The sequence below is a fragment of the Blennius ocellaris genome (assembly GCF_963422515.1).
Source record: "Blennius ocellaris genome assembly, chromosome: 15".
NCBI lineage: Eukaryota > Metazoa > Chordata > Actinopteri > Blenniiformes > Blenniidae > Blennius > Blennius ocellaris.
In genome coordinates, this window is record NC_137664.1 from 20002465 (window position 1) to 20027982 (window position 25518).

The window sequence follows — 25518 nt, forward strand, 5'->3', positions numbered from 1 at the left end:
TTGGTGAGCAAATAAAAACACGTCAAAAAAAGTAAATAAAAGAAATCAATATCAGCTACGAGCAAATATAACACGTAAAATGTTTGGATCAAAGCTTTAAATCACATGTGCTCCTCACATCTCGCTCCTTCACCTGGGCTCTTCTTAATTATGGCTCCATGATAAATATTTGACGAGGTGCAGTAATCTCTTGTAGTAGCCGAGAATAGCCCGCTAAGTGCTGATTCATGTGCATCTTCTCATGCGTTTACTGCACCCGGATTATCGACAGGTGGCATGACCAGCAAGTGATCAGCCTCCATATCGGATTGTATGACCACATCTGAGGCAAAGCAAGCCTTTAACCCCCTCGGTCTATTTGGATGTGACTATGTAACGGTGTGAATACAAAATATATTGATTCGGAATGTATTTATCATCAATCAAATACACGGTTCACCTGCTGAGAAGAGAAAGAGGAAAGTTTGAGTTGTATTTGAACGCAACACGCTTGATTGACAGGCCTGTCTCTCCCGGTCAACAATAGAAAGGGGTGTGGTTTGCGTCAATGTGCGAGACGCAACATATATACAGGGGGCGTGCCATCAAGCTGCAGGAACCAATGAGCAGGCGAGTGGGCTTGTGTCTGCAGCGAAGGGGCGGAGCCGCGTTCAGGGCCGGTGTGGAGAAACGGAGGCAGACGGTGTGGAGGCAGAAGGAGAGAGAGCCGGGGGAGAGTGAGCGGTGCAGCAGGTACATACGGAGCCGAACACAAGCCTTCTACAGCCGCATCGGACCGCGGCAAAACACCGCCTCCGAGCCTCCCTCTTCCCCCTCCGTACTGCTTCCCAGTGACCCTCCGCGATGTCGGGCGGAGGAGAGGTTCGCGTCCTCCGCCAAGAGCCCGGACAAGAGAGTCCGAGGATGCCGGCCTGGAAGCGAGAAATCCTGGAGAGGAGGAGGGCGAAGGGCGGTGGGTCTGGAGGAGCCGGGGCTCCGGAGACCAGTCCCGGGGCCCCGGGCCCGCGGCTGAACGGCGAGGCGGCGGGGAACGTGAACGGCAGCAGCAGCGGCGGCGGCGCTGGACCCAAAAGAGACGGCGGAGCGAGCGGCGGGTCCGGGCGGAACTACACCATCAACACGGCCAGTCAACACTTCAGCAACAACAAAGAGACGCGACCGGAGGCGGACGGCGAGAGGACGACACCGAGACACGAGAGCCTGGTGCTGCAGGAGAGCCTGGGGCCGCTGGAGGAGAACCCCTTCATCAAGCTGGAGAAGGAGTGGAGGAGGCGGCAGGACCGGGAGAACGCCGCCCGCCCGGTGCAGCACATCCTGGAGCTGTACGGCAGTGTTCCCGGCATACGGACTATCCGAGCGGATAACATCATCATCATCGAGTCGGACCCGGATTACTTCCAGGAGGACGGAGGGTTGAAGACGGGCTCGAAATGGCAGCAGAACGGCGTGAGTAGTTACAGCTCACTGAACGACCTCCTGGACCGGAGAGGGAGTGCTGTGACCGAGATACGAGCCAAGGAAGTGGTCATTTATGACACCACGTTGAGCAAGAGCGAGGAGAACCTGAGCACCCTGGGCCGCATTGATCACGACGACCAGTATGAAACGGGAGAGGGTCAAGGCAGGGTCAGTCGGATCCTGCAGAAGTTTGACAGCAACTATGGGAAGCTGCAGAAGAAGTCCCACAGCACGGAGAACCTGCTGGAGCTGGATTGTAGTGCCAGCAGCAGGCCAAGACTCTGGCCCAAGCCACAGCCAGATCTGGTGCCAAAGCCCAGGCTGACCCCCTCTTTGAGCAGCCCGGGCAGCAGCCAGCCATCATCACCCGTCTTCCAGAGTCCCTGGTCTTCCAAACCAAAGCCACACCCCGCTCTCTCTGAGCTGGGCAGCCCCCAACGCTCCCCCGCGACCCCACAGTCCGTGTCTTCCTTCCGCCAGCGGTTTGAGGAAAGCGGGGCCCAAGGTGCAGCGGTCACCCCGAGAGATGAGCCAGACAGGGGGCCAAGCAAGCCCGCCAGAGAAAGAGACTGGGAGGGTACCGAGGTGCCCCCAAACCCTAAGGTGCCATGCTCCCCGGAGACCCGGAGCGCCTGCGCTGAGTCCCCCTCCAGTCCCATCTTGTCCAAGGTGGCGCGGTCCTCTCCCCATTTCGAGATCCGACCTTCCCCAAAGCCGGACCTCAATCAGATTCCCGACGGGGACGCCCAGGCACGAGCTCTCGCGAACCTGCGTCTGCAGTCCCGAAACTCTTTTACAGTGATCCCCAAGCGGTGTCTCGCCACCCCTTCTGTAGCAAGCAGCCCTGCACCACCTGGTCCCGTCAAGTCTTCCCCCTCTCATGGGGCGGGGGAGGTGGCCAAGTTAGGAGTGCCAACGTCCCACACCACTATTGTCGCTCCACCATCTTCATCAAAAAGACTAGAGGAAATGGTGCAGGAGGTGGAGAGGGTGTCGGGGCAGGCCAAGTCGGAACCGTCTCCCATCACTGCCACAAGCCTCACTCCTCCTCCGCCCTCTGAACATGTATCCCTCCCTTCAGCTCCCTCCCCCCCACCTGTCCTGACCTCACCCCCATTCTCTCCAGCTGTCCCATCCTCACCCCCCTTCACCGCCACTCCCGCGGACCTTCCCTCACCCCCCTCTACCCCGTCCGCACCCTCCCCACCTCCGGCGGATCAACTCCCGGTGACGAACATCGACGACATTGAGGTGGATCCCCCGCAGAGGGTCCCCGTTCCCAGCCCCATGGTGCAGAGGAAGAAGGCGAACACCTTCACAGTGGTGCCTAAACGCAGGGTGGAGACTGACGGGCTGCCGGCCTCGCCCGAGCCCCCGCAGGAAGCCTCGGGCGAAGCCCCAGCGGGGTCCACCCCGCCCCAGGCGCCCTACGCTCAGCTGGGCACCCTGCTGAAGAAGCGCTACCCTGCTGTGGAGGAGATCGAGGTCATCGGCGGATATCTCTCTCTGGAGAAGTCCTGCCTCTCCAGGACGGGCTCCACGGGCAAGAAGGTGAGGGCCAAACACTCGGCAAAGCTTTGCTGCCTCACTGACCTGAATTTACGGCTTGTGGCCAGATATTAGCAGAAGGAATTTATCAGGGGAAAGAAAATGTGCAAAAACAAAAAGCTTTGGAGGTTTGCTGTTTTACATGACTGAACATTTTTGAAATCTTGTATTACTGTCTATACTGGTGGCCTCACATTTGTCAACGATATGTTTGCTGATATCTTTGAGATGGTGAAACCGCAAAACAAGTGTTTTTTTTGTGACAGAAGCTGGCGTGTTTAAATTTCTGCTTTTCAGTTAAATTAATGTTGGCATCATCAAAAATGTAGCTTGTGCAACCTAAGTTGTCACTGCAACAGCAAATATTAATGACTGAAGCCTATAAACTTATGTTTTAACAAGTACCAACATGGGAATGGCAGTTGCTTAATTCTTTATACAGCATGTGTCAAAAATCCTCCCAGATTGCCAAGACGGTGTAAATACATGTATATGTATGAAGTACGTTCTACTTATATGTAATAAGTGACCAAAATCTGTCAGATTCTACCAGCTTTACCTCCAAAAACCCTTACATTTGCCATTTTTCCCACTTGATATCGTTAAATTGACATTCCATTGTTACTGTTGTAACCTTGTCTGGAAACAGGTACTCCAACTACGACCTACTATATTTTCAGTGTTCATAAAGTATTTTTTTTCCTGCCCACGTTTTCCAAATTATCCATCAGAGTTGTTTTCATCAAAGCCAGGCACAAAAGCTGTAGAATTAGAATGTAAACCAATCTTCAAGCTGAAAGCTCCATCTCTGCTCCTTCACACAACCCCCCCCCCCCCAAGTCGACACGCGCCAAATGTTTCTGGCGGGTATCATCCCGAGTTTCCTCTGATCTAAATGGGGCAAGGGAGTGTCGCGGAGCGGCATCTCCCTGCGTTTGTTTGCCCCGAGCCTCGCCGTGCACCTGTCACACCTCTCCATCTCCATCCTGCCTCCAGTTATTCTCCTCGCTCGTGTTCGCCGTATGTGTGTTCCTCTAAATCTCCCTCCGGCCCATCTCTTGACCCGCCACATGCCTCTGGTGCCTAAGTGGATTAAAAGCGTGTGTTTACACACCGACTTGGAGCTGCACGTGGCTCCCTTTTTTTTTTTTTTGTTGCTTGCCTCCCTCGCTGTGAACCGCATGCCCGCGAGAGCCAGTTATTTGTCGCAGAGCCGCATTATTGGGTTAGGTGGCCCTTCAAGCTTATTGGCGGAACAATCTCATCAAGGCTGTAGTGGGTTCCTCAGGAATTTGGCTCATGGATTCAGGCCAGGTCTGTCAGAAAACTGCTCCAAACGGCAAACAAGGTCACAAGTGTGAGGAGCTGGAGACCACCGAGGAAACACCCCCAATACTTTACAGATTAAGAACAGATTGAAAACACCGAGTGACAACTAAGCCCTAAAATAAAGCAGCCGCAGACACTAAATACATAAATAAGATAAGTTGAACTCGGTTTTGTAATTTTTTTTTTTAAAGTGTCGCTCGATAAAGTCAAGTACCGTATTTTCCGCCCTATAAGGCGCACCTAAATACCTCAAATTTTCTCAAAAGCTGCCAGTGCACCTTATAGCCCGGTGCGCCTTATATAAGGAAGAATTGCTCTACTCAAGACTGCTATTTGACAGCTGAACAACCAGAAGCTTTTATTTTGACAACTCTAACTTTGCAACCAGATCTTCAGAGCGGACGACACTCCACACAACACCTTCCTCACTCATGGTTGCACACCAACATTCTAACAAACCAAAATAAACTAGATGAAATAATTACTCCCTAAACTGGGGAACAAAAACACAGCATAAACACAATCAACACAACACCAAGCCCAACAACAACCCACAATAACCTCCAACAACACAAAACATGAATTCCCATCATGCCTTGCAGCGACCACCTCTGGACGGTAAGCTCCTCAGTGCAGCCGATAGCTGCAATGAATTATGGGAGTTTCTGTTTGTGGTGTTTTAAATGCAATTATTGGGGGTTATATTTGGTTTGTGGTGTCGGTAATAATTGTGTTGTGTTGTGTTTTTGTTGCTTAGTTCATGTAGTTTAGTTTATTACCGGTAGTTGTAAGTTGTCAACCAGCAGTGAAGAAGGTTTTGTGTGTAGTGTCCTCCTGGCATAGGCTGCAGGTAGGACTATCAAAATAAAGTGTGTGCACCTCTCTGGGTGTTAGAATCAGTGGAAAATGTAACCTAATGGCTTTGAGCTATAAAGGTTGCTGACCACTGGTCTATTGCATGCGCCTTATAATGCGGTGCGCCTTATATATGAACAAAGTTATAAATTATGTCAATCAATGTAAGTGTGCCTTTTAATCCGATGCGCCTTATAGTGCGGAAAATACAGTATATAACCCATTTATGATAAGTGCCCACCAGTCAAGTTCTTGTGTTTATCTGCAAGTCTTGATCTGGAATAGTGAAAAAGATGATGTTGATCGGTGCGCTCATGTTAATAAGTAGTCTGACATTGTCCTAACTCTTGCAAACTTTACTTTCGACGTCAGAGTTTCAGTTTTGATGGATAACGGCTGTTCGATTTAGACTGGGGAAGTTGCCCTCATAAACATTGGCGTACGATATTGGCTCAACGTGGTCATGTTTGCGTTTGAGGATGCATATTCTCAATAAGGGTTATTTTTAGCCACTCTTCTCCGAATTTGTTGCAATGACGTTTGATATAATGTCGAAGAAAATTTCGAGAAATACAATCCGTTGGCACAATCTAACGTGATGTGGCTCCAGCTGATTGGCCTTATTGCAGTTCAAGTCCGCCTTTTCTGATACGCCTCTTTGCCGATATCATAATAATTAATTATAATCCATTTGCGAGCCGTGTTGGAGATCCTCCTGACAAGCATAAAACACGATGCGCACTACGCATCAAAAGAGAAATCAACAACAAATCAAAGGAGTTGTATTGCCTGCATGCTAATGCGTTTAATTCAGCACATCATTGCAGTTTGACCTCGGTCAGACGCCAGCGGAGAGCACAACGCCCCGATCTGCTCTCGCATGTAAACCATTACAGGTTTCCCTAATTCATCCTGAGCTCAGTTCTTCTCCTCTCTGGCTCCTAAATCATAATTAAAACGATAGCGGAGGGGTGTGTTTTTGTGCACGGCTGCTATCTTAATCACCGATCTGCTGCCTGCCTGGTGAGGGTCTTGCTGCGTGTTGCTCCTGTTTCATGTGTATTAAGGATTAATTAAATATCAGGCCAATGTTGCTAATTAATTTTTCTTCGAAGGTGCTGCGGGCTGCGTTGGAGCCCGGCGTGCCAGGCTTTATTTTCCGTGTGTTTGGTGTTTGTGTTGCGCTACAGTCTGCAGCTCGGGGAGGAGAGATGTAACACGTCAGTGTTGTTGACGTCTCGTTGGGTTCAGATGGAGCAGTTCCGTGTGCATCCGGGCCGGAGTCCAGCATCTCAACCCATCGCGGTTCCTCTCATTTGACCATGCACACACACAAAAAAAAAAAAGCGTATCGTGAGGATGCGTTCTTGACAGAGCGCCACATTGCCTCCGATTCAGGCTCGGCAGTGGGCAGTGGTTCAACCCCGGCCTGCGGCGGAGCCTCTCAGACTCCCCGTTCCCTTGACCCGGGGCGTCGTAATCCTCTGCTCTCGCAAGTAAATCCAAGCACCTCGACAAGCAGGGCAAGAGCCTCGCTCACAATCTTATCTCGCAGTTTTTTTTACAGTCTGGCTTCATGCAGCTGCTTCCTTAACAGGAAGGCCACAAGGAAGTATTACACATTTACCCGGTTTATCAGTGGTAATACCAATGTCACATTTTGGTTTCTCCGGAGAAAAACCCCCAAAAAACGTTGATATTCTCAAGCACCATCTTTTAAAGAAGCTTTCTCGTTTTGTATTATAATTCCTCTGATGTCCACGGAATCAGGTTATTATGTTGGGTAGTAATGTTAAATGTGACCACGGTGTCATATAACCACATTATCTGCATATTCGTGTGACTATTTTGAGACACAACTTGGACTTGAGACTGTTGTACACGGTCTGTTTGTGGAACTGCAATGAGTTGGTGCTGCGTTGTAATCACAACTTCTGGGAAGTCGAGAACGACGACCATGGTGTCGGATTGCAGGCACCCGACGCTGCTGCACGTTTGCCTTGACGTACAGGGCCTGTCGTTGGAACTTCCTGTTCTATTGAATGGGAACAAGAAAAAGGGCTTTCAGCAAAGGAGATGCTATAATCTTTGATTGGGGTTCCCAGTGGAGAAAAACCCATGAAATAACTAGGTGCACGCAATAATGAGCCTGGTGTCAAATGACAGCTACTTAATGTTGCTGCATGTTGGCTGCTGCTGCATCCTGTTTATAAATGTGTAAGATCTGGCATGATCGAATCTGCGGCTTCTTTTCCCATACGGACAAAAATGGGCTTTTAGCAAGCAAGGATAATGTCGTACAAAATATAATTTGTGATGATATCTAATATAATAATAACAACGGCTGAGCCAATCTGTGGTGTGAGAAAGACGCTGCTGTTAAATCTGTGACCATCTCGACGTGTGGAGGAACTGGGCTTCTTGGCCAGATCAGAAGAAGAAAGTAGGCTTTGGGGTAGTCGATGAGGGCTTGATGTGGGTTTGTACCGCCAACCACAATGTGTGACGTCTGTTTTAATCGCAGAACAGTGAAGCAGTAAAGTAATGGCAAGAAAAAAAAGTAGCACATCGTCATTGATCGGCAGGTTCAACCTGATTTGACAATGACATGAAAAGCAGTATTGTTGTTAATCAGTGTATGATGTTGGTTTTAATCTCAGAACCCTGAGATTGTGGTTGAGGCTGGAGTCAAATAACCGGTGTTTGATGCCACAGAGGTGAGGTAAACAGCTTCGCGGACATTAGCGACCCCAGTGTCTGCAGCGTTTTCTCTGTTTGCTTCACAGTGGTAGTTGTTCCCGTCTCCTGCTGGATGTTCTCTTCTCCGCTCTACAATTCAGTGTTTTCATTTTATTCCCCTGGATACTGTAATTAGCTGAGTGGCATGTGACTAAAGTTCTTTGGGGTTGTCCTTTCTAATGACGGGTACGGACCCTGCAGACCCGGTCGTGTCGCCTTGCTCACGTGCGTAGGTCACTTCCGACGGCCACACACGAGCACGTCCTGGCTTTTGTGTACTGATGAACTCGCGCTAACCAAACACTTTGTTCCTTTTGTTGTCTGGCCAAGCTCCTCTCGGTCATCATCAAGGCCCCGATTTCTTTTCTTCTTCTTCTTCTTCTTTTCTCTTTTTGGGCAGGGCCGTGCAGGCAATTACAAAAGCGCAGAGGCTCGGTCTGGCCTGTGTAATTTGGGTGGAAATTTTTTTTTTTTTTTGAGGCTGCTTCTGTGTGAGAGCAGCCTTCGAGAACGGCCTCAGCTTTCTCTTCTGGGATTTTTTTTTTTTTTTTTTTTTTACGAGAAGCTCGGCTGGAAAAGAATGTTCCGTACGCACGTCACAAATGGAGTTGATGAGGTCTTCCTCGAGGTTTTTTCCCTTGGTTGTTCTTCCACCGCACATCCCCATTGTTGCAAGGTTCCTTTCAGGACCTGTAGATGCTGGTGGACAATGTCCAGCTCGGCTTTCTCTTTCTCTCTCTACCCACGGTGCACTGCTTTATTCCTGTGTGGTGGTGGTTAATAAGGCCTGTCCCCTCGCTCCCAGCTTCCTGTGATCTCCTCTCTATTGGGGAAAGAGTGGTGGAGGAGCTATGTAGGTCAAGTGCAGCTTCTTGTACCACATCACTTCCACATTAGCATAAAATTGACTCTTTCTTCTTCCCCCCCCCCCCCCCCCCCGGTGAGACACAGGCTACAATTGACTCTTTCAATCTGCACTTTGATTGGATTGGGAACTCCTGTCTTAGCAAACTCGGGCAAAATGTGAAGCTTTTTCTCTCTCTCTCTCTTTTTTTTGTTGTTGTTTCAATATCCCTGTGGTAAACGCAGTAGCTCCTCGTAAAGCAGAGATGCGGCTGGAAAGCGTTCAGGACGCCAGGGGAAGGAGTGGTTTGGTTTTTAAAAGCCGCTGGTTATTATGGGAGCAGGACGACGGACCCGCGTGTTTGTCAGCACAGCATCCAGAGAGAGGAAGAGGGTTTCTGTCGCACCACCGCCTTTTCTTTGCCCGCTGCGCATAGTTTGTGTGCACTCGCGGGGTGAAACACATTGCTGAGGTTTAAATAGCACATTCATGTGTGATTATGAGCATTCTGTGGAGCTAATGATGATGTTTAAAGGGGAGGTTTGAGTGCTTGTTATTGAAAGGAATTCAGGCAAAATGCCTCTTTATTGTAATGAAAGTTGAATTACAGTTCGGTTGGTTTCCTCTCAGATGGGCACTGGCTCATGATTGGACGGACACATTTTGCCTGTTTAGGTTCGTCGCGCCTGTAAAGTTTCAAGCGGATCTGGTATGTCGATCAAGGCAGTTGCAAAGATGGTTAAAAACACTATAATTGCATGTCGCATTAAGTAAAAGTTTAAATAAGAATGAATAGCTTCCGGATCCCTATACTGCTATACTGGAGCTCAGCCCAGCGAACAATGAGTAGTAAACACCTTCAGCAGGTCACCAGTCAATCACAGGAAGTTTAAAAACTCATGTTTCTTTTCAAATATAAACTCTTGTTTTGTCTTTTTTCATCATAGCTTCTTGAAACAACTTTTCAACTTTTAACTTAATCTTTTTTAAACCTACTAATATGATGCCTTTTGTCTCTTCTCCAGGGCATGCTATGTATTATGATGAATGTATAATGTGTATTGCAGTGCAATGTTCATCAATCATTATATCCGTCTGCTGAGCTTAAAGAGATCAATAACTCCTTAAAAAGTTGTTTGAATATGGATAAAAAAAAAGCTGCAAGTGGTATGAAGGAACAGATACGTTATTAGAATCAGTGTTTATGCATTAGATCTGTGGATTAATTCTGGCCAGAATATAGAAAATGGTTTTGTTAATAAATGGAAATTCTGAAGAAAATCTCTTGCTGTTTGGCAAATACAGTGGATATTGTGGTGAAATATTCAGATGGTGGTGGTCAAGGTGCATGGAAATGATATTTAACACAATTCCAAGGAGATTATATGAAATGATGCTTATGGTTTTGTTAATTTTGTGTAAATAAAACATAGTATGGATTGTTTTGTTTTGGCGCGTGGGATTTTGGCAACAGTGCTGGGATTTCCCCCGCCACTACAGGAAGTGGGTCAAGTCACGAAAGTATGACTCGGAACGCTCCAATCAGCTCCAAACTTTGTGCTTTTTATGACACGAGCGAAGATAAACACGCCACTAAAGACCCAGCTAAAGAAAGTTGGTAGCAGCTGGAACACGGTTCCACAGATGGAGTGAATGAGCCGCAATGTCACATGCTGGTGGTTTTTTTTCCCCTTAGAAGTCACAAATCGGACTTTAAATTTGCAGTTTATCTCATTTCAAGGATGGGTTAATACTTTCAAAACGGTGCCTGAAATGCAAGTTCCTCTACTTCTCGTTAAATGAGGTTAAAAATACCCCAAACCTGAAGAGCTGGAGGGCCGGTGTAACCCAGGAAGGGCCGATGAAAGGGCACACTCCTACATTTACATTGTGCGCCTGGTCTACAGGTGTGAAAGTCCATTGTGTTTAATTATTTACATTCCCCACGTCTCCTCCCTTACACTTCCTGACAACTCGGCCACTGCGACCCGCCCCCCCCCTCACTTTTTTTTTCTCCCCCCTTTCTTAAAGCCACGTGTCCTTTAAAATGAAAGCTGGACACCCGCTGTGCTGACTGCTTTGGTTCTGTATGGAGGCCGAGGCGAAGTCTGTGGTTCAGAGTGATAAACTGTCACGGTGTGTGTACAGTTAGCATGTTGTGCTTCATTTTGGCCGCTTTCTACCACTAATGAACATCTATGTCAACGATTAAGACTGTATGGAAGCAGTAGTGGGCCTGTAGTGTCCAGGCTGCACATCATCTTGTGTTTTTATCGCAATATCAACATGCTCCATAAACATATTGCAAAACAAGTTTTCAAGGGAAAAATGCATAGTTTTTGTGTTTTCATCTAAGAAAAGTTTCGCACTTACACAAAACAAATAAATGTCCGGTTATATGGAAACAGCAGAAATAAAAAAACAAAAACCAAACAAAAAAACCATACGGACCACACTGGAAAGACCTAGTCAATGTGGTTTTCTTTGATTAGCTATTTTTTTTAACAGTTTAAATTAAGAAATTAATAATATTGGGTACACACAGCGCCCCCGAAAGGCCTGACATGTGTACTCCATGCCCTGAAGCCTCGTGTTGAGCCGAGTTCATAGTGACGTGTGGACGGAATTTTTTTGGGAAAAGGTCGGGGAGGGGAAAAAAAAAAGCTCATTTATTTTTCGCGGTGTAGATGTACCCTTAAACAACCTCTCGAAAACTCACCTCGTATGCGCAGCCTGGTGTGAAAAGCTGCAAAGAGGATGAGGATTAGAGCTCTGAGAGGAAGCAGAGGGGGCGAAATCAGAGCAGTGAGTCGCTCTTTAACAAAAAAATCAGGTGCCGGTTTTAATATTGTTTTGACGCAACGCAATGTACGAGTTTTCGACAAGGTTGACTATACATGCGGTGTAGTGCACTATAAGTGACAAATATAGACACCGAGTGTCTCCAGCATCTGAAACAAAGTTTGAAAGAACAAAAGGAGAGGCCACACAACTTTGTGGGAGGTAGAATGAGGCGACGTGAACAAACAACTAAGGTAAGCTGCGATCTTTTAATACACAGCAATGAGATTTAAAAGGCTGAACACTAAAGTTTCAGGATTTAAACACCAGAATTTGATTGCTGCAGGTGTAAAAAAAACAAAACACTGATGCAGATTAAACAAATGATTTACACACAAAAAGAAATCCTGTTTGAAAGGATTAAGAAAAAAAAACTTTAAAGCTGCAGGGATTTATTAACAATGTTATAATGATTAAAGTTGTGAAAGTGGGCGACATTAAACACAAGTTATATTTCTTTCAAAAGTTTTGATGTGAAATACACAAAATATATAATTATACTGATAACAGGAAAAAAAAAGCAAAAGCCCTTGAATTGATTGACAGTATCAACAAAACAGTTTCAGGGTTAGTAAAACTGATATAATTGTCTTTTAAATGGTGTTCTGAAAGCAAAACCTTGAGGTAAATAAACAAATGTCAATATTGCAGTTCAACAGAATTGAAGTTGTAGATTCTTATGAACATCAAATGTTGTGTTAACAATTTCAGTTGTGGCTTCATTTAATAAAAAGGGTTAAAATTGAAGCAGATCGACATTAAACAACTAATTTATGTAATGATTTAGTGAGAATGGGAAAAAATTGAACTTTTCAAAATGCTGCTTCTGCGCATGTGCACCACAGCCATGGTAAATAGTTCCTTCTGCACACGAGTGAGTAGATGAACAACGACAACAACAAAAACAACAGCGCTTTCCTCCAGGGTGTTATGAGTTCCAGTCCACATTCTCCTGGGACTTGGTAGTTTTATAGTTGACGGTCAGAGTGATAACAATCCAACTTTGTCTGTCCATGCGAATGTCTATGATGCGTTTTTACTGGAAACGTTGCCGTGTAACTGGGACTTTTATGGATAATAGTGCGAGAATAGCCTTCGTGGAGGCGTATCCACTGCTTGTGCTTTTGGGATTACCTGGAATGCTACGACCTGTGTTCATTCCGTCATTGTTCTACTGAATCCAAACAGTTTTTAGAGAGTTTTTACATTTGACAGCAGATCCAACTCTTGACATACAGCTTTACCAGTCCCAACAGTTTACTGCAATGTTGTGATGAGCCGGACGCGACGGCCTGTTTTGGAAAATGAGAAAGCAAACGGATCACAGTACATGTGGAATAAAGTGCGAGCTTCCTGTTTCTGCTGACACCCATGGACCGCACTCTCTGGCCCGTCACACCAGTACTGAAGGTTTTCACACAGTCATTTGCAGAACAAACTTTTTGAGTCACAATTCCTCCTGCAACGTATGAAAAAAAAAAAAAAAAAAAAAATCTGCTTTCATTATTGATATCAGAAAAAAAACAACTGTTTCTACTAAGGCCTTTGGGGCTATAGGACACACACACACACACTCACACACACACTCACACAGCTGTGCTTCAATCCTGCATAGACACACATGTACTGGCGCACCTTGCAGGGTTTCCCGCACCACCTCGAGGCACATGTGCAACCCTGCAAAGTCGGTGTGATTAGAATTCAGGCGAAGCCCCCGCGATCACCGTCATGTTTAATTCAGAGTGCGTTTGTGTGTATCTTTTAGAGCAGGAAGCCAAAAGACGAGGCAGACCGAGGGCTTTTTTCCCCCCAAAGTTTATACAAAGAAAGTGGAGTGGGCGAGTGAGAGGCGCAAATTAAAGGCCACCGGCTTGTTTTATCTGGATGTCGTGTTTTGTTTTCTCGATTACTGGAAGGTGAAATCTTTCCGTGTGGCTAAATGACGTTTTGTCGGCTCTGTGTCCTCGACGACGATCCCAAAACACAGATGGCGGAGCTGCGTGTGGCGCTTTCAATGCCCGATGTAAATGTTATTCAAAAACGTCGCCCACGTGACCGTTTTTCACGCTCAATCTGTTTCCTTGTTCTGCTCTGTGTGTCTACAACCTCCTCCTCCTCCTCCTCCACCATGTGCCCGTCACATATCCATGGCGCCTGTCGCCAGGGCAACGCCAGCCGCGGCCATTCTATCCTGTCATTAGGATTTCCGCGCGCGCTCTCGCCACTCGTGTTTTCCCCGTGTTCTCTATAATCGGCGACAGCGCTGCGACGTGACGTAGGAAGACGTCTGTTCTGTAATCAGCTGAACCCAAATCGGTGTTTTCGTGGGTGGAGGACAAAACGACGGCCCTTTTTTCATGTCTCAGGGAGCGCCGCTGTGTTTCATGAGGCCCACAGTGAGAGGAGAGGAAGCAGGTCTGTCATTTTCCTGCATGTGACATCTTTTAAGATTGAAGTGTTTGGAATTAAATGCACAGTAACAAAACCTGCTCTTAGGAACAATCGGAACAAACGGGAGTTTCTCTTTGCTGACAGATTAGGACAAGAAATGTACATCAAATCTGTTGTTAATATTAAAGTACTGACATAGTTTTTTCTGCTTTCTCACTTTCGGCAAACTTTTGTCGCCTTTTGGGTGTGTGATTACACAACAACGGTGCTCCAAATGCCTGAAAACACGGGTGTTTGAAAAACGCTCCGACTCCATCTCACGTAAACTTGGGAAAACTAGGACTGCACATATGAAATGAGTTTGAGAGGTTGTTTGAAAGACACCAGTCCAGTGACGTCTGTAAAGTCTGCATGCCTTTTTAAAATGTGTTTCATTGGTTGGGACCGATTGACCTATTGGACGTTTCCCCTAGAGGAACCCTCCTCCAACCACAATCCAGTGTGCGGGATCCTGCACCATTCTTTGTTTCAGACACACCCAACCACTCTTCTATTCACGTCAGAGTCCATAAGTGAGCTGTCAAAAGGTCCAAAAGCTTGTGTGTGTGTGTGTGCAAGGTGGGGATTGCTGATAGGTTTCAATCTCCACCCACCCAGTGTCGCCTTACATTTAAAGTGTGTGCGGTTATGTTCCCAAGCGGGGCCAATTTAAACCGCCCCACCTCTCTGAGTCGGATCTGTGACGGCTCACCCGTACCAGAAGTTGCTCCCATCCCCTTTTTCTTTATCAGTCAGATAATCCGGCAGCGATTGCACCGGGACGCTCACAAAGACCTGGCGACAGAGGACGTACTATTAAAGAGTGACTCAACGCGGGCACGGCAGTGGGAGAGATATTTTATGCCGGGCTTCGTTCTCTGGCCGAGCTACGAGTGCCAGACGCCCACGTGCGTCACGGCGTTTCCACGGTTCGGTTTTAACAGCGTCGTCGCGCTTAATCACCGACAGTTGTAGCACTCGGAGTGCTTCCATGTGAGAACGCTGAGAGCGTACGTCACACGCGGTGAGCAATGTCCCAATGACACCAACGCACAGGACGTTGGCGTCTCGTGTGGCGACGGACCTTTACTGGGGCGTTTCGGCACCGGATGTGATGCCGTTTGGGTCGGAGCCACGAGCGATGGAGGTCTGAATCCCAACATCTGGGAGCGATTTTTTTTCTTCTGTCGGTACAGTGAAACCTCTGATGTAGGGACACCCTAAAAATCCAAGTGTTCGCTGAAGACAGGTGTCCCACTCTTCAGAGGGACACATCGTGAGGACGGGGTTGTAGGACCCGTTGATATTGAATGAACCATTTGGCAAGTTACCAAACGTTTCCCATTGTAACTGGCCAGCAAAGCACCCCCATTTACCAGACATTAGCATATAATCAAACAAAGTTTTCATAGTATCAACTCATATTGGCCTCAGTTTTGATGATTTATTAAACATTTATGACCATTTACCTTCGCGGGAGAATCTCCGGTCGTCTCCTCGAGAATGTATTTTGCTGCATAAATGAAAATTGTGAACAATCTACTGTGATTAGATTCAGAACTTTCTGTGTGCGTTCTATCATCTATGGTTTCGTGCACAAAAAAATAACCTGACACGTGGCAGCCAGGCAGAAAAATACTAAGTTGGCAGATATCAGGAAGACGGGACATTGAAACTTTTATTACCTTTGGCCATTTTCGACTCGCTCGGCTTGTCTGTGGTGTGCGTTTGGCAGGTCGTCTGCTCATTTAGGTTGTTAACAGATAAAAACTTGTACCATGAGTGTCTGGATGCTGTTGTAAACCAGAAAATGACTCAGAATTATTAGTAATTGTAAATCATTGACGACGCAAACACTTCATACCAGGTAGACGCAGACGAGCGTCTTTTACTTTGAGAGAAATCGCTCATGGATTTCACCAACTCGTACCTTGTAAAACTACAATTTTTATTAGTGGGACTGGTAAAGGCTGCTCAGCAGAACTGTGAAGATTTTTTTTGGTTAATCAAGGACGCACTGAAAAGTGAATTTAGGGAGCAGCGATTGCATTGTGGTGTAATTGTACCTTTTTGTGCCTGGCGTAGAATGATGCGCAACACGCCGTCCTCTTGTTACTCCGTCCTAATCTGACGGCTCAGCGGTTTGGGTACACAGCATGCTTTGTTTGAGTACATGCAGGCTTTGTCATCCCTCTCCTCAGGTGCTAATGCCGCTGCAGCTAAACCCCTCAGCCTGGTTCATTGTGGTGCGGTTCTAATATTATCCACCTGCCAGGAGATTAGCTCTAATCAGGCACCTGCTCGGTCTGCCTCTAAGCAGCATCCGTTTAAGTGGACTTGAACGTGCCACCGACTTGGATTTATGCGTTCGCTTGTGCTGGAAGCCCCCCCCCCCCCGGGCTTCGGGTGCACGGATCGGACGTCGTGGCCTCCGCCGCCCGCCGAACGCGGGGGAGACGCAAACGCCGAGCCGCGGTGCCGCAACTCGCCCATTCAGCCGGGCGCCACCCCGCACCAAAACCAGGACACGCCATGCCGGCTGGCCTGGAAGGAAATTCCTGGCACGCTGCCCATCTCGCCCATTGGCCAAAGCCCATTCATAAACACATAATCTCATCCAACAGCTCTCCTTCGTCAGTCTCCGCTGTACGTTCAGGTCTCACACAGGCACCGAGCAAACGGAAAAAAATATTGCTTCCTCAGCAGTTTTCTCTCTCCAGACAACCTCCAAACCGATTCAGCTTCAAAACTTTTTTTTTTTTTTACGAGAGCAAATCTATCATGCCGACTTCACCAACAGTCTGATTGTGCTGCAACATTTTTCTTTTTGCCAAAATTCACATATGATATAAAGTATAGAAATGGCAAATACAGTGGGGGGAAAAAGATTTCCTCTATACATTCGAGTGTTTTCACTCTTGTTTTTTGTACATTTCACTGTATTTTGCACAAGAAGGTTTAATTAAAATCAGGTTCATGTTGAGATTATTGACATTTTCAGCAGTAATTGTTTGGTTTTGTGACTTTTAAGGATAATATGGCAGTATTTTATCAGTGGATTAAAGTGATTTGGACACTGCTGCTCTAAATACTGAAACAGCTGATTGAGCGTCATGTTTCCATGACTTATTTTTTAGATGCTCTGACCTAAAAAGAAATAACCCGACCATGAAAATCCACTTTTCAAAATGTACAGTTTTGTTTCTTTCAGATACATTCATGCCAACAATTCTTTCATTTGATTGGCTGCCCAATTTTTGTGACTTGCGATCCAGGCCAAAGCTGGATTATCTACTCCGTAAAGTGCTGGCTCTTTGGGGAAAACTTTGGGAAGTGGTCTGTTCTGAGAGTAGGCCTCTGCCACTGGTGTATTTATCTGTACTTTATGACACATTACAGACGGCATTAGTGGCGTTAATGTGACTGGAACACCACTACTTTTGGCAGCAGCATGTTTGTATCTAGTTCCTGAGACAGAACTCGTACTTTAAAATTGAGGAGAATTCCGTGGGCTCCGTTTTTACTTTGTTTCGTGTGACGGTTTGTGAGCTGCTGTTAGCTTTAGCATCAATCCAAACGGTGTGGAATATAGCCTGTGAAGTGTTGCCTTGCATGTTGGCGTCCCTTTTTGAGGCTCTGTTTACACATTTTCAAATGAAAACACAAAACTTGTGGTGCGTTCTGTGTGTGGCCACTGAAAACACAACTTTTTGAAAGCGGCTCCCAATGCGGAACTCTTTGACAACGCTGCGACTTCATTATCGTGCAAACGGGAGGAAAACGTAACTTTCTGAAAATGTTCAGGCTCCGCCTCCACGTCAATCGCTGATCCTCTGCATGCACACCACAGCTTTAGTAAATAGTTTTTTCTGCACATGCTCAGTAGATGGATGATAACGATGATAATGTTGCCTCTTGACTCCCAGTGTATATTCTCCTGGGAGTTTTATAGCAAAGTGACTAAAGGAACTGGATCAGAATCTGCACATCCACAGGATTTATCCTAAAACAAGTTTGATAAATCTACTGCACGAGTCAGAATTACATCATCACCCTTGAAACGGAATCTTTCCGACGTCAAGTTTTCATGTATTAGAGAAGCTAAACGGATTCCCAATTGATGGCAGGTTTCATCAATGGCGTGGATAAAATGTTCCCTTTACTCCAGCCCTCAGATGAGGCGATAAAACTTCATCCTCTCACACATGCATGCACTTGTATTGCAATAAACAGAGAGCCTTTTGATTTAATCCTGAACAAAGCTGGTCTAATAAGTCAGTTGTTGGTGTCCTGGCGTTGCCGTTTGGGCCCCGTGGTGAACAAGGAGGCCAGCAGGCCCGGATTGGGCCCCAGTTGGCTCGTCCCACAGCCTGAGGACAGAAGACAAATCACTTCTGCTTCCATGACGCCGGCTTTTTGTCCCAGACTGGAAGACCGGCAGCCCACGGCTGCAGGAGGACAATCGAGGCCCCCCCCCCCCCTACTTCAGTTGTGTTCTCTTTCCTTTCCGCTGGACGATGAAGTCGGGCAGAGGACGGGCAGCGTGGCGCTCTCACCTGACGGCAGTCTCCTGTGAGACGAGACGCGGGGAAAAGTGAAAGACGGTGAAAGAGGAAGCGAGCCCAGCGGGCCCAGCTTGATTTATTGATGGCACTCGCTTTTGGCATCCAGAGACTTCCTCCAAGACAGGATGTCTGTATAGCAGGGAAACACAGTCTTCTTCTTTTTTATTTTTTTTTTATTTTGCAGTGTAAGATTTTACACAGGAACTAAAGAAAGCAGTTTGAGGGGCTAAAAATAGGCGACGTCTGGGAGAGATGTTAACGTTGTGTCTGTACACACACACACACACACACACACACACACACACACACACACACACACACACACACACACACACACACACACACACACACACACACACACACACACACACACACACACACCACTGTACTGCTTGTACAGATGAATGAAAATCATTTCTTCTGCTTGATAGAAGGAAACAACAGTGTGGAAAAAAACTACATGCCTGGGTAAAACTCCAATCTCTCCAAAGCAATAAATGTTAATGGAAGCAGTGATCCCCAACTTATTTCATTCCCCCCCCCCCTCTCAGATTGGCTGGAGCACAGGCTGTACACACTCTGGTTTTCCAAAACTGATGGGAAAAAAACACGAACGCTTGGATACAATCAAATCAATCAAGTTTTTATACCCTCTAAATATTTCCCAGTCCCAGGAGAAACTTATAAATGTTGCCTTGGGCCTTTCTCGGGCGATAATCTTTCAAAAGTGCTTCTGTCAATTCAACAAGTTGCTAATCGTTGCGTATGTTTTCACCTCCGTGTGCACGGACCTGAAAAACCACTGCAGATTCATCAAGAGACTTGATTATATTTAGTAAATCTGAACAAAGTACGTTCCGTTCTGCTCCAAGTAAAACACATTAAAAAGGAGTATGGTGGCTGTTTAAGGATTCCCCTGATCCCATATGGGACGGACAGTTTCCGGGAAAAGCTTTTGGGTGGAATCTTGACTGTCGTTGTGCTTGTTAACCTGTGAGTTCTCTTCTGGAATCGAATTGTTCATCTTAACGCCCTCAGAAAAAAACCTTGTATGTTTGAGAGATTTCCTCGCTCGAGCATCCTTACAAGAGGAACCAAACCTTTTCCTGCTGCGATTCATTGACTTCTAAGAGCAGCACAGACCAAAAAGCATCGCCGTCCGCCAAATATGGAAAACTAAAAGGCGTCTGTTCTATCCTCCCCTGGCAGACGATGGAGAAATTCCTCCAATGCTTTGGACTTTTATGTTTTTATTAGCAATTATAAGCTTCCATCTGTTGAATAGCTGCAGAGTAATCCTGGGGATACGTTTGATCAGACTTGAGGTGGGCTTTATGAAAATGTCCTATATTTTGAAATAAAATGCATCCAGGTTAAGTATTTCTTGAGTTTTGCGTTCACACTGCAATGGCAGAAACGCTGAAAATGATATAGTTTTAATGTTGGGCCACTAGTGGGTGCCGTTATTCATTTTCACTATGGATCCACACAAATGTGCACAGAGAACAGAACTCGATAAACATTAACGATGGTAAGTATACACACATTTTTATTTACAGACCACCGAGTTGGGTTGTTCTTACGGTGACTGCCGACTATAAAACTACCAATTCCCAGGAGAAGTCAGACTGAGAGTCATGACACTCTGGAGGAAACGTTCTTGTTGTTGTCCATCATGTCGCGTTTTCCTTTTTTTTTTGTTGTTGAAAAGTTCCACCTTGGAAGCCATTTTCAAAAAAGTTGAATCGGACATTCAAAACCCGGCACACGTTTTGTGTTTTCTCTTGAAAACGTTGTTGTGTAAACGGGGTCCGATTTAAACGTGAAATGACATGCAGTGTTTACCATGTCATTTATTTTGAAGTTTTGAGGAATCTTTATCTGTCTCAATATTATACTTTGAGACTTGTGACATGTCTGCAGAAACCTTGAGTGTCAAACTTATCCACATCGTATTCTGTAAAAACTCAACTAAACTCTGGATTTTGGACTTTGACAGACAGGCTGACGGGCCAAGCTTGTCTTTGTGGACCTTGTAAACACTTTAAAAATGTTTAGTCATCAATTCAGAGCCCAGTACATGAACTTTAAATGCACAGTGGGTTTTTTTGCTTTTTTTTTATGGGATGGCAGAGTAGTTGGGCTTCATTTAGGTAATTTCAGAGAATCGACTGAACTCGTATCATCATTTGATACATGAACCTTTTTCACACTTGTGACTTGGTGAAGGGTGTGGGGACCTTGAGGACTGCAGGTCAACCCGGGAGCTCAGCGCGGCCTCACTGAAAGGAGGCGCCGTGGCCGGACGGCGGCCTTGTGATGGAGATTAGGGCAGATTTAGCTCCCGGGCCACAGCGTGGAGGGAGGCAGGTACAACACGGTAAGAGCAGTCAGCTGACGGCCTCGGGGGAGGGGGGGGGTGGACACAGACGAACCGACTGTTTTATGAGTGCGGACGTGCGTTTATCAGTTGTGATCTCCCCGGCAACTCGAAAGGAGAAAATAAAAGCTGCGAACACATGAGTAGTGGCTTATTATAAACTGTCTGGGGCCTCAATGTCAACTTATAGCAGGAAGGCTCAGAGGCCGTTTGTCATTAAGAGCAAACTGAAATGAAAACCTTTATTTCTTTGCAATAGGAAGTGGGACAGGCGTCGCATCCGGTCGCTGGTTACTTTCTCTGTGAACCGACGGACGTGAAGTCGTGTTGATTCTCTCTGCATTTGTCCCAGAAGGAAATCGTCTCGTATCAATGGAATCAGGACAAGTTAATGACGTTTTGCCTTTTGACGGCACGAACTGCTGAAGCGTCCAGGTCCAGTCGCGTTGAGATCATGTCGTTTGCTGCACGTGATCCACAGATCCTCTGACTGTATGGAAGTAGCAGACCCTCGCCATTCATGTGGGATCACAGGCGTTGTCTCGCCCGGCGGATCCACGTTTGCCGACGGACACACCCCGTCCATCAATCAAGAGTCCCCGTCCCGCCTCCTGAGGCTGTACAGTAGAGACGGCCCAAACACACTGCGAGAATCGCCAATTAAAAGCTCTGCTGAATAAGTCATGAAGCGGCCGTTAGTGCTGCATCAGCAGATGACTCAGACTCGGCATGGCCTTTCGGTTTAATCACACAGCAATGAGGATGTAATAACCACTTAATGGTAACTGTTCTCATAAAGCGCCGTCAGTTTGAAGAACCGTGCCCCGGTGTCGGTGCGCGGCCATTTGTACGACTCCACAAAAGTTGGGACACTGTGGAGAGTGTGAATGATTATCGGCTGCAAAGATCTACAAACCTCATTAAGACTTTTTCGTGTTTACAACACAACATCTGATCACACCATTAAAGTCCCATCCCGAATTTGATCACAGTGATGCGTCTCAGAAGCGTTGGGACACGGCGAGAGAGTATTACTGAGACCAGCAATCCAACAACCAACTCTGATTTCTGGGGGTGCAAAAAAACCCCCAAATGAATCTTGAATCAAGGCACAAAAAAACTTCATGTCTCAGGTCAAAATGAAGAGCCTCTTTAAGCCAACCACACTGAAGAAGTGAAGATGAACAGCTGTTTGATGAACAGCAGGTTGTAACTGATGGGGTCCAGTTGAGCTTTTTAAGGTCAAATGAGTTCAGAAGGTCTCGGGAAGAGTGTCGAGTGGCGTTCTGCTGTGACTAGATCATCATGAAGTAATGCGTTTCCTGCTCACGCTCCGTTATTTGAGCTTTGTTACCATTTCGCTAAACTCTCCGAACTTTTTCCGTCGCACCCCACAGCTGACGATCTCCTTCAACGAGTCGAGTCTGCAGAGTACGTACGAGTATCCGTCGGAGAGCAGCGCGTGGGACAGCGGGGACGAGGACGAGGACGACAAGGGAGACGGGAAGCTGTCGGACGAGCAGCCCAGCATGGTGGGACGCATCCACATCCCCCGGCCCAGCTTCACCGGCTCGCCCACACACACCGGCAACGGTAACGGCTGGTCTAATAGACATCGGGAGGTTTAAGCGTTCACAGGGATTTAATTCCCCCATTGGGGTTTTTGGCCCCGATCAACCAGCAGGATCAAGATGACAACCCCCCCCCCCCAAATGATTAGTATCTCAAGTTTCAGGTCAGGGAGCGACAACCTTTATGACCTGAAGAGCTGTTTCCATAATTCTTCACCAAATAAAATTGGTCTGGACCTGCAAAACATAATTATTTATCTGAAAGGAAGAAAAAAAACATCTTAAAAAAAAAATGGCTATACAAAATAAAGTGTCATAGGTACAATTTAGATATAGTTTATTACAATTTTCACCATTGTAGCCTTTTTTTTTTCCATGAATTTTTCCCACATTAGCCATTTTATACATCCTGACTATTTTAGCCGCTTTAGCTATTTAGCTATTTTTCTGCTGTGCATTTCCTCCTGGTTAGAGCATTTTTAGCTATACTCACAATTTTTGTTTTCTTCCTTTCTCATTTCGTATTTCCCCCCTAGCAATTTTAATCATTTAATCATATTATGTTTTACTGTATTGTTAAATGATTATTTAAGTACCATCAGCTATCTTATCTTTTTTTTTTTAGGCAATTCCAGCTATTCTGGCTGCTATACTTTATTTCGCTATTTTCATCCTGGAGATTAGAACAGTTTTAAGAATCGGTCTGCTGTGCAAATAGAATCCCAAATGTATGGAAGATGCTTATTTACAAATAACGTTCTGAAAGCGTCAGGGAGCCACTGCGGAAGAGCTGAAGAGCCACATGTGGCTCCAGAGTCGCAGGTGGCAGACCCCTGGTTTAGGTTAACTTTACTGTTTATCCAATGATCCCCAGAAGTGAAGCCCCGATGACGATTAGCATTAATGTCATAATGTCATAATGGAACAAAGGCTGCAGATGAGTAGAATCGTGTGTAAATGTGACCTGGTTTGTTACATATGCATTTATTGCCTGATGGAGGAAGAAGCAGTGGGTTCGTAAAGAGAAGCCTTGTGAAGTTTCAGGTTGAGTCAGAGGTGTGGGGATGTTTGCAAAACCTCTGTTCTAAACTTCCGCTTCTCGCGACCGTCTGCGGTTTTGAAGCACCAGAGCCTCATTTTCTGCACATTCACGTTGGCTTCATCCCCGAACGAGAGAAGGGGCTGAGCGAGAGGACTGTGATTCTAGTTATGGCCGCTTTATTGCCTCATTGGTATGGAGACGGCGTAACCAGCAAGGTGGAACTGAGGGGTAGGGTGACACAGACCTCTAGTGGACAGACCTGGAACTACAAGCGGGATGCAGACATAAAGGGATGCTGATCGCCTCCGCTGTGTCCACAGATCTTTCGAACTACATTCCCAAACACTCGGTGGACTTCAGCACCTGGCAGGAGCTGAAACGGGACGAGAGCGCGCTGCACGAGGAAACCGCTGCGCAGCAGGCGCCGCTCAGCGAGGAGGTCATGGTGAGAGGCAAACACACACACACACACGGGCCTCCGTTGGCTCGAAACGTCCACAGTCGATTGGATTACGTGATATTGTTGGAATACGTATTCCATTTGTATGCATGTTTCATTGACACCGAGTGGATTTCCTCCCCAGCTCACGCCTGCAGACAGCTCCTCGCTGTCCGACTACAGCAGCGAGCCCGCCCTCTACTTCTGACCGGCCAATCAGCCTCCTGCTGGCCACACTCCAGAGAAGCACACCTTTTTGATGGGATCTCCTGGTTTGTTTGTTATGTTGTTTTTTTTATTTTAAGGGGGGGAGGGGGCTGATTTCCTGCCACGGTACCACTGCAGCCTCCTCCTCCACCCGCCTGCTGGTGGGGTTTCCTTCTCTTTTTTTTTTTTCTGTTCAAGACAAAAACCCTGAAGAAGCAGCTGGACTGTCTCGCCGCTCCGCTCTCTGGACAGTTGATCTGTCACCGCCGACATTTCTCACCAAATCTTCACCCCCCCCCCCCCCCCCACCCCTCCCGGCAGACTTTTTAACTCGCTGTTGCACACGAAGGAGTGAACGCAAGGGAAGGGAATGAAGCGGGTTTGCCAGTCGTCAGTGTTAACACGGAGACAACAGGGACTTCCTCCAGAGGAGCTGGACAACTCTCTACAGCAGATTCAAACACACACGGAAAAAAAAATGATGAAAGGGTGCCACAAATGGTTTTTTTTCCCCCACTTATTTTTGGTTGTTTTTGTATGGCATGTCTTGATTTTAACTCCATCGGTCCTCTTTATCAAGCTTCTGTATGCCTTTTTTTTCTCTACGTTCTCTGGCAAACTATGCTGTATCCAAGCTGCTGGACGACCGGCTAGGAGGGAACATATGCACCCCAAGAGGGAGGGGAGGGCTGTCAATCAGTAGCAACTCTGTATAAAACAAAACGACAACAACAACAACAACAAAAACAAGCTTGAAAGAAGTGACCTTGGCCAATAACGTCTGTAATGTTCATACTGCTGGTGAAGAGAGGGAGCGTCCCGCTCTAGAATGTCTGTATATCCTCTGAGGAAAACTCCTCCCGACTTCTCCTGTATTTATTCCTGCTTGTTTGCATGTTCTAAACCTGCTCATGTACAAAAACAAACAAAAAAAAACAAACAAAAAAAAAAAAACTTTTTTGTTTTTGTCATAGAGACATTTTGCTTGATGTGGGAGGAAGCAGAAGCCCCACCCCGTCCAGACCAGATGCGTTTCTGTCCTTGTTTTTTTTCCCAGTGGGACCTCACATACTTTGACATTCCGGTCCATTGAAGACTGTCGCCGTCCGGTCGGACGCAGAAAACTCTTTTGTTCGGTAAATGCTGCAAAATGCAATTTGGAGGCCAGTTGGACGGCACTCGGCGGGCTGGAACCAACTATGCTAGGCCCACATTACAATGCCACGCTAACCTCCGCCAGGCTACGCTCGCTAGCAGTTGGGTGCAGGTG

At 46.6% G+C, this 25518-nt stretch overlaps 1 protein-coding gene across 1 annotated transcript; it reads left to right on the plus strand.

Moving 5' to 3' along the window:
* Window positions 1-781: 781 nt before the first annotated feature.
* tprn (taperin) lies at window positions 782-24249 on the plus strand (the record flags this gene model as incomplete). The annotated part of the gene is made up of 4 exons (XM_080510543.1): window positions 782-3009; window positions 22387-22588; window positions 23923-24047; window positions 24187-24249. Exons 1-4 carry the CDS (start codon window positions 844-846, stop codon window positions 24247-24249), a joined length of 2556 nt encoding a protein of 851 aa, XP_080366669.1. The 5' UTR covers window positions 782-843.
* Window positions 24250-25518: the final 1269 nt, after the last annotated feature.